At 43.0% G+C, this 23,790-nt stretch overlaps 1 protein-coding gene across 1 annotated transcript in view; it reads left to right on the forward strand.

The window, feature by feature from the left end:
* Positions 1 to 388: 388 nt before the first annotated feature.
* Positions 389 to 23,790, forward strand: part of PFKFB4 (6-phosphofructo-2-kinase/fructose-2,6-biphosphatase 4) — a 305,232-nt gene continuing 281,830 nt past the window's right edge. Inside the window, exon 1 of the mRNA XM_078661631.1 lies at positions 389 to 715. Coding sequence (XP_078517757.1) covers positions 664 to 715 — 52 coding nt within the window. The 5' untranslated portion in view covers positions 389 to 663. The remainder of the gene's footprint in view (positions 716 to 23,790) is intronic.

Raw genomic sequence — 23,790 nt, forward strand, 5'->3', positions numbered from 1 at the left:
GTTTTTGACATAAAAAGGTCAAGACGTTTGAGAGCACGTCTGCACTGGACAATTGGCCGGTGCTGCACTCACACAAGTGAATGAATATCAATTGTGCTTGTGTTGCTCAAGTATTGCAGTTAGGCCAGCAGTCACCTGAGATGCCCTGGATGTGGATCGAAGCCTGCAGCTGACTCCAGCTCTCAGCAAGCGTGGCACCTTCTCGGGTAGTGTTTATTCCTGCAGCATGCAGCGCTCAGTGCAGGGGGCAGGGACTGTTTGTTTATTTCTTCTCATTGTGGCGCAGAGGCGGCACGCCTCCGCAGGCCCCTCCCCCTGTGAGAGGAAGGCCACCCCTCCTGGCACCGCCCCCTTGTATTACTTACCGAGACTGGGGTTAAGAGAAAAAGAAACCAAACAAACTACGTTCCTGTGAGCGGAGTCCTGGCGTGGTAGGGGCGTTGTAGGCGTATCCTCGGCGCTGCGGCCACAGAATGTGGCTACATGACACCACAGGTCGGAGACAGCAACTCCCAGCAGGGCGTTAAGGACTCGTTTATGCCCTGAGCGGAGCCTGTTGCCACCAGCAATGCCAGTGGGGCTTCTCTTTCCATCCCTCTGCTGACCTCCGCCTGAGCGCTCCGCTGCCATCCTTTCCAGCGTCCCGGCTGGCACCGGTGCAAGATGAAGGACTCCAGCAGTGGCCCCAGCAGGCAGGACGCTGTGCCTAACACAGGTAGGGCACGGGGCAGCCATGGGCTGCGGCTGGGGTGTACTCGGACAGTTGTTGAGCGTGCGTGCAGGAGAGATGAGACAGGATGAAGTAAACAAGCTTTGGTCACGTCCTCACTGGAGAGGGCTGCTGCCTGGCCTTCACGCCCCCTTACTTAGAGGGCACAGGCAGCGGGGTCTCTGCTCGTCCTTGACCGGGTCAGGCATTCCTGGGGATATTGTCACTGTGTGACGGGGGAGCGGCGCCGGGGCTGCCTCCGTGTGGACGTGCAGCTCTGCAGCCGCGTCTGTCGGCTAGCCTCGCCTCTCGGAGCGGGAGGGAGGGCGCGCTGTCACCAACACAAACAACAGCCATGTGGCGCTCTCATTCAGCCTCTGCTACCGAGCAGGCATCCTAGCTGCTCTTTTGAACACATGAGCACAGAGACAGGACTTTTCACATACAAAGCACTTTCTGAAATAAAAAAAACCACTTTAAAGTGTTGTTCTTTGTAGCGTTTTGCCCCTTGGCTTTTTTCGGCTGTTGTTTTCAGAGGCATCCCTTTCTTTATGAATGCGCACCGCTATCATAGCACTGAGTGAATCATAGAAATGCTTTTCTATTTTTAAACCTGCTGTACGCCTGTGCCTTTTGTTTTGCATGTAGCTGCGCTGTCATCGCACGTAATGAAAGGCCTTCTGCCTCTCTGGGCCTGATTACGAGTTTAGATGTTATTTATCACACATGGTAAATAAATGTACAACGGGGTACACCTATTACGAGTGTTTGGGGAATAACTTGTGGAGTTTTGTGTTTATTTAACTCCCCGAATTCCGCATGGTATGGTAAATACCATACAGTTTCCGGCTTAAACTTCAGCAGGTTTAACAAGACGAAATTTAAGGACAGCTGAGGTATTTAATGCATCCGATAATTATCATATGCATTAAATACAGCCAAGCTCGTAATTCCGACCCTTGCGTTAACAGTGTTTACGCATGGGTCAGAACTTTCCAGTCCAGTCGTTATCAGGCCCTTTGTAGCATGATATTAAGGGCCCCATTCACAAACAAGTTGTAAATCTACAGAAGTACTATCTACGGGTGCAGATTTAGAACTTTCCTACTCTGTACATGTCCCTCGTGGTTCTGTTCTTCCTATGCACAATTCTACATGTCATAGAATTCCCCCCCGTGGGGTGAAGCCTCTTTGTGATGCACATTTTTTAGCTTTGTAGAAAATCTGGGGGTTGATTCATTCCTCTTTCTATCCAGGAAGTGAAGTATATATCTCACTATTTTCATGGTGGATATAGTTTTGATCGGAGAGTGGGAATACACACAAGAATACATGTTTGTTGCTTTTCTCAAATGTTAAAGGCAAACCCTCCTTGGAACACAAACTCCCAAACCCTTCAGGGGATTTAAAACTGCAGATTTCTCTCCATCCACAGTAGTATATCCATTTTACACCTGCTAAGAATTTTTGTGGGAATTCGTATTTTAAAGAATTTTTGGGCTGTACACATATGTTTACTGTTAAAAAATACCTTCAATAATACGTCCCAAAGTGTTTCGTAAAAGTTACTATAGGAATTTCGCAAATGGTCTGCGGCCCCTATAGGCCGCGCAAATGTCAGGCTTTCCACTTTACAAATGAAAATTAGCTATAAGAATACAGTGATTTCTCTCCAAAACCTCAATTAAGTATTCTTCATGCCCATAACATTTGTGGAATCATTTGTCATTTCTTGTAATCGCTGCTCACCGATGTGCTTCATCCCCAGACTGTGTTCTTGAAAACTCATATTTGCCCATCACCCCACTGCTTTTCTTTGGAGGAGGGGTGGGTGTTTGGTGTTGCACACCCCTAATGAACGCGCTGTCTAATTGGAAGTTTGGCCAAAGACTTGGAGTTAGGTTTACCAGCATCTGTGATGAAGTTCCCTTGGGCTCATCAGAGCAGAGGCCATGTCCCTTTGAGCCAATTAAACACTCTTTTAGAACAACCCCACACTCTGCCCCACACACTACATGTCAGAGTTGAACACATGCAGTTATTCAGCTGTGCTGAGATCTGACACCTCTCACATGATCTGATACAGATCATCCTTTCAATGTATAAAACTGCTTCCAACCTAACATACAAAGTTTTCCCTATTTTATGATCAGACACGGAGACAATATAAACTTATCTTTGTCATGACGGATAAGCAGAGGACAGGGTAGATATCAGTTGTTCTCTTTTCAAGATGTTTTGTGGTTTGGGGAGGATGGGACAGTGGTTAGAATGAGTAGGACAAAATGACTCAACATTTCCCCATGTCATTTTCTGGTGTAATCCAGGAAGTAGTACATTTAGCAAAGCGTAGATGCCCCACTTCTATCAATTTATCCTTTCCAGATCTCTTTCCAAGGTGGCAGTCCTGACTTCAGGCCCCCAGCTGCAAATCTGCGTATATTCATTCACTTTATTCTTAGTGAAAATACCTTTGTCAAAAATTGGAAGACACCTTTTGACCTTATTGGAGAGTTGAGTGCTAGAACATGTGCAATGCAAATTACCAACATGCTTTTGTGATGTTGCTGTTCTCCAGCAATCCCCATCACGTATTGTTTTTGGCCTCCAAGTGCAGAATCTTCTGGTTTGTGGATGGCACCTCAAGCTTGAAATCCGTGCTTTAAATGGAAAAATAGAAGTGGAGGTACTCTGTAACAGAGTACATTCTTGCTTCTGAGAAGTGCCGGTACTCGCCAATTAAAAGTATTACGGTTTTCTTGAGAAGTGCAGGTACTCTCCCTCTCAAAATACAAAAAAGTGCAGGTACTCAGTACTGGACAGTACTGGCCCATTTAAAGCACGCTCTGGCTGAAATAAAAATGTGCTCTACAAAGCGGGCTGCAGTCCCTTGGAGTTAGGTTCATGCTACATATCAAATGCATACAAAACATAATAGGCCTGAGGTTACCCACACATGCATGCGTGAGCACACACAGACACACATGGCACAAGTCCTAAAAAAATAAGTGGGGGGACGCTGACGTCACAACAGGAAGTGACGTCGCAAAAGGTGGCTTGCACCATCAGACTCATTGCATCCCCTCGCTCACCCCTCAGATGCGATTGCATCAGAGAAGCCAGCGCGTTAGCAGCGGTCTGAATGAGCTGCGATCTTGCCCCAGAGAGGCCAAAGAGTGAATGTGTGGCTCCATTTGCTCCAGTAATCGAGCTCCTTCTAAAATAAGTAGGGTTATGCCGTCCACCCGCGTGGTACCCCGACTCGAGCCCTGAAAACACATACATATCACAGACATTTGTTTGTGCAGCAAGTGTATTTGGAAACAAAGTTGTCTTACTACCAGAACAAGTTTATCCAGAGATCACAGTAGCAGGCATCTTCTGTCTAATAGGAATGTGTAAAGTTCAGGCGACAGTTTCCTTCAGCGCAAGGTTTTGAATAAACTATGCCCGACTTACCAGTCTTCTGCTAGGTGTCAGCACGCTTTTCCTAAACAACACAAAATGAACAGATAGATTTTAAGTGCTTCAAAAATGTTGATTTATTTAAAAAAAATCCCTTCGCTTCGACTCCTTTAACAACCAAAACCTCTACCATCCGATGCTGGTCATTCACAACGCAGCCCCCTACTCAACTAACATTCTTTCATAGTAGGGTATACTAAGGAGGTAAGTGGGAAATCTGAGACTCATACCCCCTGAGTTTCACTGACTAGTCTATGCCTCTGCCCTTTATCTGCTTATTGTGGATCATTCAAAAGATTAAAGAGCCACTCAAAACAGACGAGAAACCATTTTAACATCAACTCAAACTTAGTGAAGAACTTTGTAAAAAAATCTGAAATGTTTGTCTTTGGAATTAAGTGATTGGGTGACAGAAATGAGTTTTATGTAGTGTCCACTGTCCAACGGGTTGTTCTTGAGGATATTCTTCATAAAGTTGCGTGTTAAAAAGCATGTTTCATAATTTGAATAAAACTCATTTCTGCAACTGTAGTTTATCCAGATATGTTTCACTGTATACTGATTGGGTAACGTAATTAGTAGAAACTGCCTTACACATCGATAGATCGATACTCAATGTATCCATGGCAGTTTATCGCATTGAAGTTGCTCCTACTATGATGGTTGTGCCCCGTAAGATACCACCACATTCTTTAATTACCTTTCTGCTTTACATCTTCACGTGTTTTTTCGTTAAGTTTTACTTAATTGACCAAGGATTCGCTTAAAAGACCCCATAGTTTGGTTTTAGTATCACATCTATTTTGAAACAACATTGGTAAAAAAAAAAAAAAACTCCAAACTTTGGGGGATGCCCTGCACTGTAGATATGATGATGGAGTGCTTTAGAAATGAGATCAGATGTAGTGGATGGTTTGTGCTATCTGACTGAACGGGGCAAAATCAAAAGTTTCCTGCTTGCCATCCTGACTGAGGGTGACTGGCCTAGAGAGTGGTAAGTGACCCGGGTTTGCTTTGGTACAATGGATGTAAAATAGGCCTGCGGTGTATTGTACAGAGTTCCCTACTTTAATGTGGTGATAAGTAAGTGCCTATACAGATGCACAGAGTGTAATATGCACTTTATTAGTGTTGGGTGTGAGGGGAGGGCCATGGCTCATGAACAGTGAAGTCTTGAAAACGTTATGATGTCACTCAACAATGTTAAATAAATAGCATATTACTCAAGGTAGATCTGCATATATGGTTTATGGCATGCTGCTTTGTAATATGCACTAGTTATAGTCAACGGTACATAACCAGGATACAAGGGATTCCAACTATGAACTGAGATAAAATTACACTGAACAAGCCTCGACTGTTAGTGGAGTTATTTTCGTCTGTCAAGTCATTGTAAGTTGTAAGCATCATTTTCTTTCTCATGTCAGTTTTCTGTGCAGTAGATATATTAAGGAATTTGGCATTTGCACTGTAATGATAAATATTCCGTCAGAGGTACAGAAAAGTCTTTGTTCAAGTACTCTTTCATCCCCTCCTACCCACAGAATGTCATTTCGTGGTTGCAGGCATTTACTGAAGAAGGCAACTCGAACCAATTAGCTTCAAGCTGACCTTATTGAGTGCCCATCCCCCTGTAGAGTCCATACTGATGTCAGGGTGTCACACTACAAGGAGGTTGAATCAAGTGCTCTCCACTTTGTATTTCCATGTATGAAAGGATGAGGCCTTATGTGATCCTAGCTTCTCCCGTAACTGGCTGTTAATTTTTGGATAACCCAACTAGTTGGCCACGCTGTAGGTTGCTGGGAATTTTTCTCCATATGATACAACAAGAGCTCAAATGTGTTATGGTGCGATGTGTTCTACTTGTTCTTGATTGCAGAGTACCACATCAGTGCATGCGCTGGCCCCCGGTGTTCCCTTGACCTGTCTAGGGCCCGAAGGAGGTGTCCGAGGTTCTATTTCCTAACCCGAGTTGAAGCACAGATTTTGTGGTGTATAGTACCTTCTTCCTTGGCTTGCCTGGGACAAAGCTGTTTATATGTGGTGTCTTCCCGACTCGTGCCGAATCCTCTACAAGCAGAATCTCCGTCTTTACTTTATACCAGAGTCTTTCTGGCCTGGGTGCTGTAGGGAGAGTTGTTCCAGTGCCTAGAAGCCCTGTTCCTGTGTGGTTGCCAGTTGCTACAGCTTACACTGGCATGGGAAGGATCTGCAGAGGGATAAGGGATAATAGATATGATGATTCCCAAAGCTGTAACCCACCAGACTAATAGATGTGCAGGAACAATGGAGGTGGCAGGGATACTTCAGGATCCTCCTTACCAAATGTATAAGTTCCAGCCTAAGGAGCCTATATTCTTTCTCACATGGAGAATCCCTACACTCTTGTCATTTGACCTCGCCGGTCACCATTGAATGATGATTTTGATATGTGCATCCAGCTTATTCAACATCACCATCTACAGAGTTCCACAAGAATATGCATTGTCACTAAAGCTCTTTGTTGCCTCTTTTATTCACAACCACTATTATCTACAGTTTCAACATGGACTGCCATATGTAGGCAAACCCCACCCAAATTCACAGGAGTGTCCAAAAAAGCTGAGGATCGATGATAAGACTAACACATATCCAAAACTGGGTGGATAACCGGCTGTCTTAATGCATCCTGTTCAGAGGCCCAGCTGCAGCATTCAGATGACTATGTGTCTCTTCCTTTTTACTGGCCACCTTCCATGCATCATCTTCAATGTTCTTTTTTCCAAAGTTATGCAGCCTAGAAGCCACTCTAATTGCATACTGCAGATGAACATCATAAAAAATACATATGGATACCTGTACATCCTCTACTGAATACTGCCTCTTCTGCCCCTAAGTGTTACCCTTTGTTCTGTCCTCGGCAACCTCCAGGATCATTTATTGCTATGTAGGAGATGAAGGCCTTCATGCCCAGACAATGATCAAATAGCAAAGAACACAAAACCGTGTGGCCCATTTTATGTTTTGCCCACAGCACACATTGTTTCTATCCTAATTACGCTCTCGCTGTATTGGCATTCCGCCATTACTGACACAACAAATCAAACGTGATACCTCGTACATATTCCCTTTCATAGATAAGTGCCTGACTTTCTCTTCAAAATCTGACTTTAGGCCTAGGCAGAGTTCACGGAGTTCTGCGCAGAGCTCAGCTAGGTGACAAAAATACACTGCTGTGCTACGCAGAGTTCCGCAAGCGGCGTACTGAGGTAAGTCACCTGTTCGTGCCGATTTTTAGTGCCGGGCATTTGTCCCATGCTGTAAAATCAGCGCGAACATCACCACGCGCAGCGCAAGAGGGCACCGCATATTTCTGCGGCTTGAGTAGATGTTCTACTTGAGCAGCAGATTCCTCAATACGAGTGCAGGTTTCTCAATACGAGCAATAGCGACCTGCTGTGAACCCTACGTTGAGAAATCTCAAAACCTGCGCTTCACGGAGGTTTTCAAAACTTTGCGCTCTGCACAGATCGCAGTGTGTGAAAAACTCCGCGTACTCCGCAAGTGGAGCAGAGTTTACCGCCCAGGCCTATTTGCCTGCACCAGGATGGATGTAAGCCTGGCTGAGGCAGAATGATATGTGTACAAGGCATGTTTGCCATTTTGCCTCAAAGTAGATTTTCTGAGATTTAGTTAAACTGTAAAGTCCTGCAAATCACTTGTTTTCACAGGTCTTGAACTGCATCCCGATTGAATATCAATAGACCCATCAAATATCCACTGGAATACATATTCCCTACACATGTAGTGATCGCAGCACTAGATCTCAGTCACTCTTCCTTAGCCCATCAATAAAGAGTAATGTGAAGCAGGCACCAGCCTAAGTCAGCACTATATAAAAACGATAAGTAAAATGATAAACATATTCTTGAATCAGAAATCCCATGGCTCCAGAGAGTGGGCCAACTATTGTCTTTCTTTTCTAACACTTTCCTCTCTGTCTCATCAGTTTAAAGGGATGACTATCCCCATAACCATAGCTATTTCGTTCTTGTAGACCACATGATCTTATACACCCGCCCATGAGGTGCCAGGTGTGATCACCATGTTTAGCTTGGATTCTAATTTTGATCTTCGAACTGAGGATATGGTCCTCTCCCCTGCTGAAAGTACATCCCAAATCAGGAATTGATATGCTTGGAATCCCTTAAACCTGCAAAACCGTGCCCTTTGTATCAGAAACAGACCCAGCTTCCACCGTCTGGAGGTGCAGCTACATGGGGGCTGCGTTGAGGTGACTTAGAACTATTCCAGTCCCAATATGGTGTTATCCAGGAAGGCTATATGCAGTTTCAACTACATGAATAAAGAAAATCCGAGCTTTTCTTTTGTTGACCAATACAATTGTTTGGCAAATGCGCTATATTATAGTATATTTATTGTACGTTTAACTGGCAACAGTATAATTCATCTAAGCTGTATATCATATCAATTCTACGCCAATAAGCCTCCCAGTAATGCACTTGACATTCTTTCTTCATTGAATTCAGGTTACTTTGCTCTCACTACCGGAGACTCGCAGAAGCCCATCATCAATACTAACATCATACAAAATATGGCAATGGACATGTTATTCGTGAGCGATAAGGTACTTTAAGTCATAAACGGAACAGCTCACATATACTGTGCTATAAGCTTTGGTGCAATCCTGTAACCTGTAAATGGTGCACTGTAATATTCATGAGCTTTTAAGGTAAGCTGGACTTTTAGTAGCAATTAAAGTTCCTGCACATAAACAATTTGAATTTAGAAGCTGTTTTCCTATTCAGTGCCTTGTTCTGCCAAATATTTCCTTCCAGGGCATTTCCAGAGATAGCATGCTGCTGTTGTATGTCAGCATGCCATGTCCAAGGATAGCAGCTTCAAATAATGGAGTATGTTGATTGAAACAGACTGTGCTCTAATGTAGGGTGACATTTTTCTCAGGCTGCAGATGCTTGAGAAAAAGTTTACCAAAGACTAACACAAGGAAAGGAGTTAAAACCTAGTAAAATCAGAAGATAATCAGGAAAGGGCAAAAGCGTCAAAAGGAATACATTAAAGGTAATGGAGAAAAGAGGAGTTGGACTGAGGGCAAAAGCTGAGGGAGAACCAGTCAGAGCAGAAAGAGAAAAGCTAGTCATTGATATCCAGACTGCTGGAGCGGGGTTCCGGATTGCCTATTCCTGTCCCATAGACTTTCCACCACAGTTTTGTCAATCCCACCTCCCACAGCAAAAGTCCAATGGCACAGAAATGTAAAACATTGTAAAGTGTATTTTCTGACAGCCAAAACGTCTGCTCTCAACAATCCCCAGGGATCATCCTCAATAATTCACTTTGCAACTTTGTCAACAAGTTCATCTAGAGAGATAAACCAACCTCCCTTTTGGGCCTTTATTCTTCAGCCTAGGAATTCATCAACCTGTCATCCCTTCCATCACATTCCCACATACCCAGCTACATGACTCATCCCCCTTCCCTTACCACCAGCACAAGTTGCCCTCGCCTATTTGTCTTGTGGTGGTGGTCGCCTTATTTGTTGCTATTTGCCTCTAACGTTCTTTCCTAGACTGGATTTTAGTTCATAATTCTTTTTTTCCTCTCCCATCAGAACCCCTTTTAAGTGAAAGCGTTTCCTGGGTTTCCCTTGAGAGTGGACAACCTCAATCAGCCAGTAGTGCACAGGGGATTTCTATCTGATCCACGCTGATAGTATAAAATGATGATTACGTAGGAAGAAGCTTTGGAATTAGTACAGTTCACAAATCGTAAAAGCAAGGATAGGCTTTTACACATTATCAGGTTTGTTGCATTTGCGGCATGAGCACAGAACCTCAGGATTAAAGAAGCGCTGTATATGCGGAGTGAGACTTCATAGCAAATGTAGTTCACAAGCAATGCAGGATAGCAAAGGAATGGACTTGGCAGCTTTACGTTTATTAAGCATCAGAAAGCGAATATACAAGTAGTATTATTTTTCACTTTCAGGATTTAAGAAACATGCACACTGACACTAACCCAAATTTTGTAGCCGAATAAATCACTATCTCCAGAGGATCACGAGTGGTCTCTAAATTGCATTGTTCCACGATCAATTCTATATATGATGCTGTCACTCAGAAAATCGTTAACACTGGAAAAACACCAGACCCACCACATTACTCTGTTGTTCTAAGCACATCTCACCCAGTGCTTTAAGTGGGATGAAGAGGAGATAGCGTGGCCAAGGAAGCATACCTAGGAATGAGGAATGGCCTACATAATTAAGGGTGTGGGTTAAAAAAGTAAGCCAAAATCCTGTACTTAACTCCATGGGCCATCTGAACAGTATTTGGGTGCCTCTCTGAACTTTCTGTTATTGTAGGTTGAACAGATATTGCAGATTTCCCCGCATGTTCCCAGTTTTTGAAAGACTGTCCCGAACAATATCTGGTAAAGTAAATAATCTTAGGTCATGCAAGATAAAGTAAATAAAGCATGGGAAATGTAAACAAGGACTGCATTGCTGACATGATTTGTCTTAAGGGTCTTCAGTCATAGTTGAGGAATCGTTCTTTGCGCTGGTAAATGCAAGAACATGAATATAGGGCCCTATAGTTTTAAGTACTGTGGGGTCTGACACCTGGGAAAACCCGACTCACTTAAAACCCTGACCTCACTTGAACCACATTTAGGGCCATTTAGAGTCCACCCAGGCGTCTGTAAAACCTTCCAGCTCTGAGCTTCTAACAACAAAATGACCTACAGAATCTACTAGAATACACATATTCTCCCAAACCTTCAGTCTTCGCACCATGATTTACAAAGCATACCACCCCCCTCTGATGCCCTATTTACACTAGCCCCATCTACTACACCAACTTCACATTGTTGTAACTATTAGTACTAACTGTTGTTACTATTAGTGCTATCTTTGCAAACATGGTGCTTAAGAAGTGCACACTGGCTATCAGATATATCTCACAATGCATTTAATGGCCAGTCATGGCACCAACGTATAGCACAAATCAGGGATTTACTCAGTTTTGTCTACCTTGGGATGAAAATGGGTCCTTCCTGACCACTGTCTCAGCCCACTTTCTCTGCCAATTGTAGTGTCTGCCCTTGCACATCGGGCACCGGTTGGTTGCCTGGAAATTGAATGCTCTGCAGAAGGTCCAAGATGGCCAAACAGCCACCTGTTACTGGGGCCAGTTGTTTGAAATCACCAGTCGCACGAGGCCACCAGTCCACTGGACCCTGTAGCTCACTAGCTAGAAATAGAGAATTTGGATTTAGGACTAGGAACCATCTGCAAATTGCTATGATGATCTCTCCAGAAACACAAGGGTCCAAAAGTAAAGGTCAAAGGGGAAGCAACATTAGCAGGGGTGGCCTAGAAGCAGCACTCAGTAAAGTGAGTGGAGGAAAGCAGCACAGGGAGGGGGAACAGAAGCAATACTGTGGCAAGTGGGGGCTGAAGCAACACTGAGGGTGCGGTTGGGCCGGAACCACACAGAGGGCACAAAGGGTAGCAAAAGTGTGAGAGGTAGAGCAACACGAAGGACAGGTCAAGAGAAGCAATCGGGTGCTAGAGAGCTAGCAGGGGGGAGCTAGGAAAGAGAGGGAAGCACAACTGGAGATAACATGGGTGGCAGAAGCACACAAGGGCGATCGCATCATGGTGAAGGGGTTGGGGTATAACTTCATGCCTGTGAAAGAGCAGCGCTACTAGAGGGATAGAAGGACACTAGGAAGGCAGCTGGAAAACACATGCAGTCTTGCGGAGTGCTTAAATTAAAAAGAACAAAAATAGCCTCTTCGGGCTCTATTCCCTGGGCTTATCTGGAGTTGATTTGACTTATTTAAAAGAGTAACTCGTACATAGAGTAAAAATGCATTTACCTTCAGTAAGCCCATGTGTTGACATCCATTTTAGAGCACACTACTGTATCGAACTATAGAATTTCCTTCAAATAAAATTGAGTGACAGTAAAAGATAAAACATTTATTGTCTATAATTTCAGAACTTCATAGAAGATTTGTAAATGCGTAGTTAGTTTTTCATGGAAGGGAAGCACATTGTTGTACCCTATGACAGGTTGACACAGGTAGCCATGTAGAGTTTTGTAGACATCTTTATTGGGTCCATGTAAATAAGTTCATCAGTCCATATTCCATTTGCCAGCTCTTACTCCAGCCCCACCAGGAGCATCCACCCTGCTGCTCAGCCCATCTCCAACTGTCAACACTCATCCACACAGGCACCCAGGCATTCCATTCGTTACAGTCCCACCAAAATTCCGATACCATCTCTCACTCTGGCTGGGCAGCTAGGAGAAAGCTAGGCTGGGTAACATACATAGACAATATGAGGATATAACACACATCATACCGATTCTACAGCAATCAGTCATGTAGTTATGTCTGACTGTATCAGTGTAGTTTGTGTGCTGCAGAATGTAGTTCCTCCTTCTTCAAGACTGTTTTTTCTGAATTCACCCCTACATAACTTTCACAATTTTAAAACTGTCCAAGTTTTTGCATACAGCAGTGCACATGACTGCACTTTTTCAGCATATGTGCATTGTGAGTGTCTATTACTGTACTGATTTCATCCTTTTGCTGTGGTTTTACAATTTACTGATCATTCAGCTGCACTGCTTGTAACCTCAGCTTTTTTGCTTCTGTTCTTATGGGATCTGGCCCTGTACAGCTCTCCGCTGCCTTGTGGCTAGGTTCGTGCTATAGAAATACCATATACATACATACATACATAGATTTGTGAACAATCTTTGTGCCAGGGCAATTTCATGGCAGTAGCTTCTCCAGAGACACTATCCTGAGGCCAGGGAACCTCACTGCTTTGAAATCAGAAAATATTGCTTGGTCTTACAGACCTTGTTTGCAAAGAGTGGGCCGGGCCATACTGTGAGTTCAGCAGTAGCAAGATGATTCATCCAAATTGGAAGCTAATCTCAGTGAGTCACTGTTTGACCTGCCTTTGACTTTTCTTTAAATTGCTGATTTGCTGTTTTCTGTAAAAGTGTGAGTTGAAATAGATACAATTGTAGGACCTCAGGAAGCCGAGCACAGGGGCTTTTCCTGCCATAGACTGTTTTCGAGATGCCAGATGGGTCTAGCTGTGAACATATTGAAGAGGCTGAGACCTTGTGCAGATGACAAGACTTAACCGCATGTGTGCTGCGGTCATTTTTGCACTGTGCGGCTTTTTTCCAAAAGCCGCGTTACATGACGAGCTCGTCATGAGCATGCGAGCGGCGCAACTCATGACGAGCTCAGCGCGTCATGAGTAAAAAGGGTTTAAGGAGAGGATATTGCACATGAAGAGCTCATGTATAGTTTGTGAGGGAACTGTTGGATAGAGTTGGCAAGTTAGACTGCACAAAGAATCCTGCTCCTTTGTAGGTAGTGTATCGCTCTCGACAACCTGACTGAGTCTCCCAAGTGCTGCTAGAATGCCTCACAATCAGTCCTTGGTAGATGGCCTTACAGTTAGCCCTACAGGCTCCATGTTCTGTTTCTCCGCCTCACATTAGGCTCCAGTAGCTGCACCTTAGGGGAAGTAGAGTGCCCCACTATGAGTTGTGACAGATGCTTTTTAGTGAAGCTAGACTACTTTGCTCTGAGCTTTGGAAGCTGCTTCTTGATGTCAGCAGAGCAACACAAACTGAGTTGTGGAATCTATCCCGTATTGTGAGCAGGACGCCAAATTGACCCATTCGAGCAAGTAGAGTGCCATGTGCTGAATGACAATAGCTGCTCCATTTTGCATATGTAGTGCACCATGCTGCTTGCTCTTGTGGCTTTATCATAGTGCAAATCGTGCCTAACACTGAACCCAAGAAATGTCCTGTTTCCTACTCATGTCCTAGGCTTCATGTGCCATTAACTGAAATCAGATATCCACACTACTTTCTTAGTACACTTGACTGCCAAAGGTCGATGATTTAGCAGTCCCGGCTTGCTCCTGAAGGTGGAAAAGGTTTGTAACCAGGGGTTGCAAGACACATCATTTACATTTCTGCCTCAAATGTGTAGGATCTCTCTTAAGGTACACGCTGAGAAGACAGGAGAAGTAAAATAATTGTCAATGCAAAATAGTAGGAAGATCCTAGCACAGTGCTTCCCAAACGTTTTAGATTCACGGCCCAATTTTCAAGACAAAAAACGTTTGTGACCCACTTAGAATTGATGGACATGAAATAGGTGTTTTTTTAATGTATTTAAAGCATTGTGTGGTAGTGGACTGTCATATTGCAGACAGCACATTTTTAATTGAAATGGCCACGAAATTTGCGCAGACATACACTTTTACTGATACAACTATATTGTACGCATAAGGATCACTAGGGTCAAAACAGTCCTGAGCTGCCCCCGCATAGCCTTCCCTCTACTCACGGGCCCACTCTCCTACCACACTGTGGATGTGAAGCTGAGATTTTAAGCCCTTGAGGCAGGGTCCTGTTCAGGACAAAGGGTTTCCACCTTTGATTGAAATGTATTATGCATAATTAGTTAAAATTATGGCATACAAAAAGAGGATTAAAACTCATCATGAATAAAACCATAAAATGTACAGATATAGCTCATATCCTTAAATTATGCAAGGAGATCTCTTCAGTTTGTGCTCGAACATTCATAAGAATTTAGTAAAACAACAGAGTTCATAAGTGTGTCTGTTGGATTGAAACATGCAAGAATTGCTTGTCGGCAGGAGTGGATACCACACTGATTAAAAGCTGCTCCCTTCTGTCCTTCAAAAGTGCAGGGGAAATACATACTAGTTGGACCAGGTCCTGTTTATTGGCCCTGCATAAACGACAAATGATTAAGTCAATGTTCCGCTGCCATGGCGGGCTGTGCAGGAGCGACGGTAGGTGCCCAAATAAAAAGTACATGAACTTAAATTTTATGAACACTGAGTAATTGGTCTCAAAGTAGTTCTTATAATTGTATAAAAGCATCCAGGCGTGTGACCTTTTTGATAATGTCTCCTTGTCCAAGGTCACCCAAAGCTGCTTCAAAGAACAGATAGGTGTTTTTTTTAAGTGGCATATGTAGTCTTAACATCCCAAATTGATTTTGCTCCAAGGGATTGTAGGGCAAGACCCAGAAAGAGCCTTGCTGGTGTGGCTTGCTGTTGACTACAGCTGATCTGAACACAGTGTTGAGAGTTTTAAGAGTTTTCGTCAAAAGGTTATAGCAGAATTTTATGTAGGCACCCTGTGTTGCAGTGGATTATTTGATTATCCCAAATTTGAGATGTATCTGTTGTGGCAATGCATTTTAGGAAGGTTAAAAAGGTGTCAGTACACTTGAATTATTATGTGCCGTGCTGCATCATGGCCACGCAGAGCCTCGCTGCCGTAGGCCAGTGTTGGCATGAGCTTAGCTGAAACAATCTTTAGAAACAGGGACACGCTTGGACCTTTCAAGGTGCTGTATAAAGTATGAAAAGCTGATATCGAATTGCTTTTCAGTGAGAGATATGATTTTTGGGGCTGGAAGGAAACTTTTTGTGTCATAAAGAACACCAGCATTTTATACTCCTCATCAAATGTCCTTGCAGACCCCATTTATGTTTTCTCCTGTTGTTCTTGCTGACCACCATAACCTTGGATTTTTTTCTGGGTGATTGACATCACATTCTCGGTAGAAGATTCATTTATTTCGTCAATCAGGTGTTAGAGGCCATTTTTTTTTATTTCCAGTACCTTTATTAATACTTTATGTTGTTGAAGATGGCTTGATGCCTACAACCTTATGCAGGCCGGCAGCATGAGTTACGGATAAAAAGTACATTTCTATGAAACTTAGAATTACACAGCAAGCCGCCTACAACCACTTCGGGCCAGCCGCGTCCAACAAAACATGTGGCCATGGAAGTGTGTTTCTTGTAGTTTGGTACCAATATCTGTGCAAGTCTAGTATTTGAACACAAAACGAACAAAATTAACATTGTGGCAGGCTTGTTATTTATAACACTTCATAGGCTTGGCTCTATATACCGTAGATATCCATTGCGCCTAATCCGGGTCACCACTCTGTTTTAGTAAGTTTAAAGTTTATGCTAACCTCCTTTTTCCCCTTTTGTTTAGTCCTCGCTTTCTTCATCATCTGAATTTGCAGTGTTGTTTCCGGCAATGGATCACATATCTCTCCCCGATACACATTCCATGGAGTCCAGATTTTGTTGCACTTGCGTGGGCTCGCCCTGGTTGTATATACTGCCCGTTCAGTAATCATTACCCCGTCCATATTTCTACACCATTGTGTTAACGTGGGTAGATCCGGTATACCCCATGTTAGAGGCCATTTTTTAAGGTATAATTAATAGTGTCTGTTGGGAGGCCCAGTGGGATGTGTCTTCTTATTTGTCTTGGCTGACAGCATTGTGAAGACAGCTATTGGTCTGCTAGCCTGACTGTTAGCACTTTTGAGTGCCGTGGTTAAATGTGTATTGCTATTAGCACTTCTTTTGTATCCCATACATTCCATAGGGATGAAGCTACAGTCTCGAGCAGTGTTTCCAAGCAGCTCACCCAATTGAGGGTTAAAGTGGTTGGTGAGGTAAGCTGGCCAGGTCCAGTGCTTAATTTATGAAAGAAAGTGTTGGTACCCAAAGCTCTGCTCAAAAGACGGATGTAGGTGTACTTAAATGTCAGGGCACTGAATACCAAGGATGGTAGTCTTTAATCCACTACCAGACACTCCTTGCCCCTTATGTCGCTCTTGCCGGTTCCTGCCTTCTTTTTGTGAAGGGTTTTTGTCGTTTTCTTCGTCCATCTGACAAGGTAAAAGAAACGCCAGTCCCCAAAATAAATGCAGATGTTCCCCATTGGCTCATATTAAGCACTGGCATAGCCTGTGATGTTATAGTTGATTGAGTATTGGGCTTCGTTGATGACATTCATTACCTTCCAGAATCCTTTTGAATTTGGCATCTTACTAAGATATAAGATTTTGACCCAAAAATCTTTCTCGTTGAGCTTCTTTCTCTCCAGAGTAAAGTTTTGTGTGATATTCTTAGATTGCACACGTTGAGGGATAGATCGGTATTCTTTTGAGTTTTCCCTACTTAAGAAGCTGCTGACAGCTTTTTAACTTTGGGTTTCATCCCTGTTCCAGTAGGAATCCCCCGTGGTCAATTTATAATTCTTCATATGGCATAAGCTCACAAAATTAAATCAAGACCCTTCAAAAAAGATTACAGGTACGACAAAAGTTTTTTCTTATTTCATTTTTTACATTTTATTTCTTTTTTCATATTTGTATCAAAAATATTTTTCATTTTTAAAAGTTTTTTTTATAGTTGAATATATAACTTGTCACAAACATAATTTAATTCATGTTATGATACTCATACAATATGTTTGAAAATCTACAGTACCTTACAATAAAACATAATACCCTGTAAATCACACACCAACCACCATACACACTAACTCATACACACCACTAGACAACTCAACACACAGATTTGGACAAAAAAACTCAAAGAAATTTAGAGAGGACACAAAAGTAAACCCATTTCTACAGCTGAGGTGGCACCGGTATTAATTGTGCCAGAACAACGCCAGGTCTACGCGCGTTTCGTTCTTTTACGAATAGATGGTAGTTACTCCTTGGTAATGTACAAGAGGTATATCTTTAGCGCCCTAGGATTATTCGACTTGCTTAATTGTAGGGACTGCCTATTCACTGGTTTGATTTACAAGACGGTTCAACGACTTTTACCGCTGGGTTCATAAAGAGATGAACGGGTGGCTATTAGCACGTATATAGGTAGGCGAGGCTCATGCTTTCATAAGGTTCTTGCTCTTATATTCTCTTCTCATTTCTAAGCGCGATATTGGTTGAAATCGCTTCCTTTAACACTTGTATTCTCAGGGTCTTTCTATATTTTTCATGACAGCCTACAGAATCTCCCGTCCTCGCCGACCGTGCTCCGTTCCGCTTAGCGCTTAGAAATGAGAAGAGAATATAAGAGCAAGAACCTTATGAAAGCATGAGCCTCGCCTACCTATATACGTGCCAGAAAGTGGATAGAGCTAGGTGTTTATATATGATACCCTGTGCACACAGTAAAGAAAGTAGAGTTAATCGCTACTTGATGTGGTCCTGAGGAAGGTGGTTAAATCCGCCGAAACACGCGTAGACCTGGCGTTGTTCTGGCACAATTAATACCGGTGCCACCTCAGCTGTAGAAATGGGTTTACTTTTGTGTCCTCTCTGAATTTCTTTGAGTTTTTTTGTCCAAATCTGTGTGTTGAGTTGTCTAGTGGTGTGTATGAGTTAGTGTGTATGGTGGTTGGTGTGTGATTTACAGGGTATTATGTTTTATTGTAAGGTACTGTAGATTTTCAAACATATTGTATGAGTATCATAACATGAATTAAATTATGTTTGTGACAAGTTATATATTCAACTATAAAAAAAACTTTTAAAAATGAAAAATATTTTTGATACAAATATGAAAAAAGAAATAAAATGTAAAAAATGAAATAAGAAAAAACTTTTGTCGTACCTGTAATCTTTTTTGAAGGGTCTTGATTTAATTTTGTGAGCTTATGCCATATGAAGAATTATAAATTGACCACGGGGGATTCCTACTAGTACTAGTTGTGTTTTGTCCTCTCTTATCCCCAGTCAACTGAATTAACCATAGAGAGGGTCCCAAATCTCTTGTGATTTCATCCCTGTTCCTCCTGGAGAAACATTGCCAGATCAAAGCAGTGTATTTCTGGTATACTTATCTAGGAGCTGTGCCGTGAAAGTGCACCGTTTTCAAGGGCATTGAGATCCTGTCTTCGCAGGATTCGAGTACTTGTACTGCTGTGGCCTCTATTGCACTGATTGATTCTTCTATCCATTATAGTTTTCTCAAATTTACAAAATATAGAGTGCCGGGTAGACTATTCACTGGAGGGTGAAATGGTGAGTCAACAACCAGTTCAGTTCTTTGGGGAAATTGATCACTGTCCATCCTTTCCTCCATTTGGAATAATGTGGCATATATCAATAATGGCAAGCTGGCTAAGGAACAGTCAATAATGGAACATGAGGTTTAAGTTTGATGCATTAGAGCGAAAAGGGTGGGGAATTGCCCTGAAATTTACCATTTAATACTCAGAGGCCAAGCTATTCTATTTCAGGGACGATGTATTGACCTTTCTCGGGAGTGGGGCGGGGAGTCCCATTGCTGGATCTAGGATACAGGCATATCATCGAGGTCTAAGGAGAAGATCAAGCGCTTATTGAAATCCCTTGCAATTACAATTTCTGGCATTTGCAAATTCTTTCTAGCGTCCATGGCAATTGAAATGAATTTATCTGTAAACTTTTTGCTTTTTCCTGAATTTGGGTGTATGTAAACATTGTCCAGTAAATTTTGTTTAGGAGTTCTTGGGAATAGGTTCGTAATAGAGATACAAAGAATTCCTTGGGTCTGGATTTCACTACCTACTTCAGAGCGGATGAGGTATAGATTGCTACCCCAGCCTTTGGATGTCCATACTTCAATGACTTGACTGCGGGGCTAAATAATTCTATCTATCCTGCCAGTGGAAGTGAAGCTATTGACCATGTTTCTTTCAGTATTATTATATGATTCTTTTCTCAGTAACTAGTTATGTTGTTGCCACGTATTTTGGCTGTTAGTCGACCTATGTTCCAAGAGCTGATACTGAAAATATTCTGATTAGAGAAAGTAGAAGTAGATGAGAAGGCTACAGGGCATTGCATGTTCTTTCTATTAAGTGCAGATGTCAGCCACTCCCATTCAACTTGTGGTGTTAATCTCTGCACTTCATCTGTTACCTGTGGTTGCCCCACCCAAAGCATCTGTGATTTGTTTTCTTTACAGACGTGTTTATACATGTGCTGTTTCAGGTAGTGCTAGTGCATTAGAGTGTATGTAGAGGTGTCTATGCCTCTGTTGCTGAAAGTATTTTTTTCTATTCAGGACTTGACTTGCTACTGCCAGCCGTGCCCAGGTAACAATAGTAGCCTTGGGTTGAGGAATTCAACAGATTCAATGTACACAGAAGTGAGTTCCGCTAGGGTGGGGGAGTATGGAGTAACAGCAGGATATTGCCTTTATTTAATATATCAAAGCGACCCTTTGAGTTGTATATTGGTTGGAGTAGGGTTTTTTTGCCTCCCAGTTCGAGATCTGGCTGATATGCGCAAGCAATTGCTTGTTCGGGAGAATGGGCTTTCGCCACTGCTCTCTGGCATTTGTAGTTGTCTCTTCTGACACTCTTAGGCCTGAAGTCATGTTGTGGCCACTCCTTTAGCCACTTTCGCTACTCAGTGGTGCAGTCTTGGGTATTTAGGCATAGGAGTTGCTGTAATTCATGTTTGGATGTGATCAGAAATGCTTCAGGACTGGACCGTCCCGCTCCTCACTAACTCCAAAATCTCAGGCTTCCTGATTGCTGAGCTTTCGCTCCCACGACATGGCTGCTTACCCAGAATTTGGGATCTGCAACAGAGGTCGTTTACATGTCCGGCCACTGGGCCAGGCTAGATCTAACCTCCCCTCAACTCTTTTAAAGAGTATATACATTTTTATCCAAAATCAAATTAGTAGGCCCTACTACAATCATTTTGCTTTCCACCACATTAAACAAGTATTCTATGTATCTAATATAAAGGTCTTGGTAGGCATGCTTTTAGGACTGTCTTCATTTTTGTTAGCTACTTTGTACCATTAGAACAGGTCTTTATACCAGGGGGTGACTGTGCACTAACACAGAAACACAGCCTTTTACTTTTAACCTTTAGCTTCTGTATTGGCTATGCATACTTCTGCTTCCTATTAGCCTCTGATGAGACTTTTTGTTTCATGCGTTTAAGACACTTCTCAAAAGGTGGGTAATTAAGGAGGAGGCTTAAAAACTCTTTGCCAAAAAGGATGGGCAGTTGTAACATTTGTTTGCTGCGTTTTACACTTTCTAGATTGGCTGCTATATAGGACACCTGGTATAGTTTTAAAATAGTTTTACCCTGAATATATATATGTTGGAGTACTGTATTATTTTACCTCACGTCAAAAACTCACCTCAAACTAGTTGATATTTTGTACAGGAACACATGCAGTTGTACCGTGCAACAGGCATGTTTTAGTTCAACACGTGCAGTATCAAAAACTGTTGACAGTCAACGACAGTTGGCGAAGATGAAGGAGGAACAGCAACTTACAGAAGATGTTTCAATTCTGTTGCGCAGCCAGATACCTAGGTTCTCAGATATACCATCTAGCCACCACAACACAAGAGGGGAACACATGTTCGAGGTGTTATAGAAAAATGGGTTTTTGGCCAGTCCTACAAAGATGGTAAAACTCCTCTATACAGAACCCGCATCTCAGGTGAAGTTGGGTAATGTAGTGTTGGATAGATTGTTATGTTATGTTATAAGGGTCTCTTCTATAGCGCACGGCTACTCCATGGAGTGTCCCAGCGCTTTGGCAAAGAGAGCTGAAGAAAAAGTGCGCAACACAACACTAACCGTAGGCCGAAAAAGAAATTACTGGGAGAAAAGCCAAGTATTCAGTTCCTTTCTAAAGGAAAGCAAACTGTTGGCTTTCCTTAAGGAAATGGGAAGCTCATTCCAGCAACGAGGTGCCAGTTACTGGAAAGAGCAACCTCCAATCCGGGCGCGTCTGATGGTAGGGACAACGGCTTTGGCCAGCAAAGCGGACCTTAGAGTCCTCCTGGGGGCGTAGAAAGCCATACGCATTCCGATATATTTAGGGCCAATCGAATGGAGGGCCTTAAAGGCAAGGGTCAAGACCTTAAAAGTAATTCTCTTCGAGACCGGGAGCCAGTGCAGTCTCTTGAGTAACTCTGCGGCTCTTGCCCTTCGCTGTAGTCCAAAGATGGCCCTGGCAGCCGAATTCTGCACAACCTGCAGGCGAGCCAACAGGTATTTGGGAAGGCCAAGGTAGAGGGCATTCGCGTAATCAAGACGCGAGCCTATCAAGGCCTGGACAATGATTTTTTTATGTTGCAGAGACAGTAGTGGAAGAAATTGTAGATTGTAGTAATACCCGTGTTGTAATGAAACGCGTGGTATTGGTATGCCATGTAATGAATCATATTCGGCATTGTCATGGGTCCTTATTATTGTCCCTATTATTCGCCATCGCCTTAGAGCCCTTAGCAGTTAGACTTTGTGCAGTAATGCACTGGGTGCACTACAGAATATTAATATGAGAAGGGGATTGGAACAGTTTGGATACATGGGTGTGCAAGTAGCATGTACACTCCAGTGCGAGAATAACATAGAATTCTCCAGGGCTTGCAGAAATCAATTACTTTACGGAAAACCCTACCCCTAAGTAGTATTGGTTCTAACAAAGCACATTATGTGAGATCCCGCACTCCAGTTTTAAAGAAATAGATTCCCTACTAAATGCTTTAGTTTGAGCTGGTAAAAGTAGTAGGGTAAATTAAATTATTCACCCTCAACCTAGACAGAATGAGGGAGGGGGGGTGGCCTGTGACTTTCTGATCTGGAATTAAACTATATCGCTGCACAGCTTCAGTATGCCGTGCGGTGGTGCGATGTGGAAGAAAATTGGGTGTAGGGATTACTGAAAGAGTGTTATGAAGGAGAGATGCTCCTTGTATTGTTGAAATAGGGGACGAGGTGTGCTGTATCACTACCCACTTGTGGCTTGCAATACTGGTATGGTGTGAGACACTGTGGTGCACAGACAGATTAGGCATAAGCCATTCAGGAGGATGGCCCACGATATCGTATGGTGACGCGAGAACGGATGCACCATACTAGGTGACATCTACCCTGGGGACAATTTTCTGACCTTTGAGGAGCCACAACTCCAGTTTGGAGTGGGACCATGGCAGTTCCTACAGTACGCCGGCTACCTAGGACAACAAGGGAAGTTTAGGAGCATTTCCTTGTGCTTTCCTCAACTCGGTGGTCCTGATGGTGCTGTGGGAGATGGGTAGTTCCCGACATTACAAAGAATTAGGAGCTGACAAACATAAGACAGTACCGCCGATGGAACTGATAGGAGAATGCGAACTGGACACACAGATAGCAGATGCGGAATGGGCCCAGACCAGTGCACATGTCCAATAGATCTTTAGTAATGCCAGATTGAAGTTGAGACATTTTAATTACTTCATCGCAGTTGTTTGACACCTTTGAAATTTGTCTAGAATATACTCTGATAGGACGTCTGCATACTTTAGATGTAGTGAGGAAAGAGCTGATTCCTTACATATTACCTGGAATTGAGACCAATTGCGAATGTATTGGCAAACTCTAGCGAATAGGTTATGTGACATTGTGGGTTTGTCTGTTGAGCTGTCTATTGAGCACTGTTTACTTAATCTTATTCCTAAACCCAAGAAACTGCCGAATAAATACAAATTTGCACTTTTGGGCTTGGTGTCGGCAAAACGTTGGATCGCCATACACTGGCTTAAAGCACACAGCCAACTATGGCATCCTGGGAGAAAGACCTTCTGGAATGGGCGATTGCACAAGAACTCCAGATGAAAATGGTCAGGACAGATGATAAACTAGCAGAGTGACTTGGATACTTTGTCCAC

Source organism: Lissotriton helveticus, chromosome 9, assembly GCF_964261635.1.
Source record: "Lissotriton helveticus chromosome 9, aLisHel1.1, whole genome shotgun sequence".
In the NCBI taxonomy this organism is placed as follows: Eukaryota; Metazoa; Chordata; class Amphibia; order Caudata; family Salamandridae; genus Lissotriton; species Lissotriton helveticus.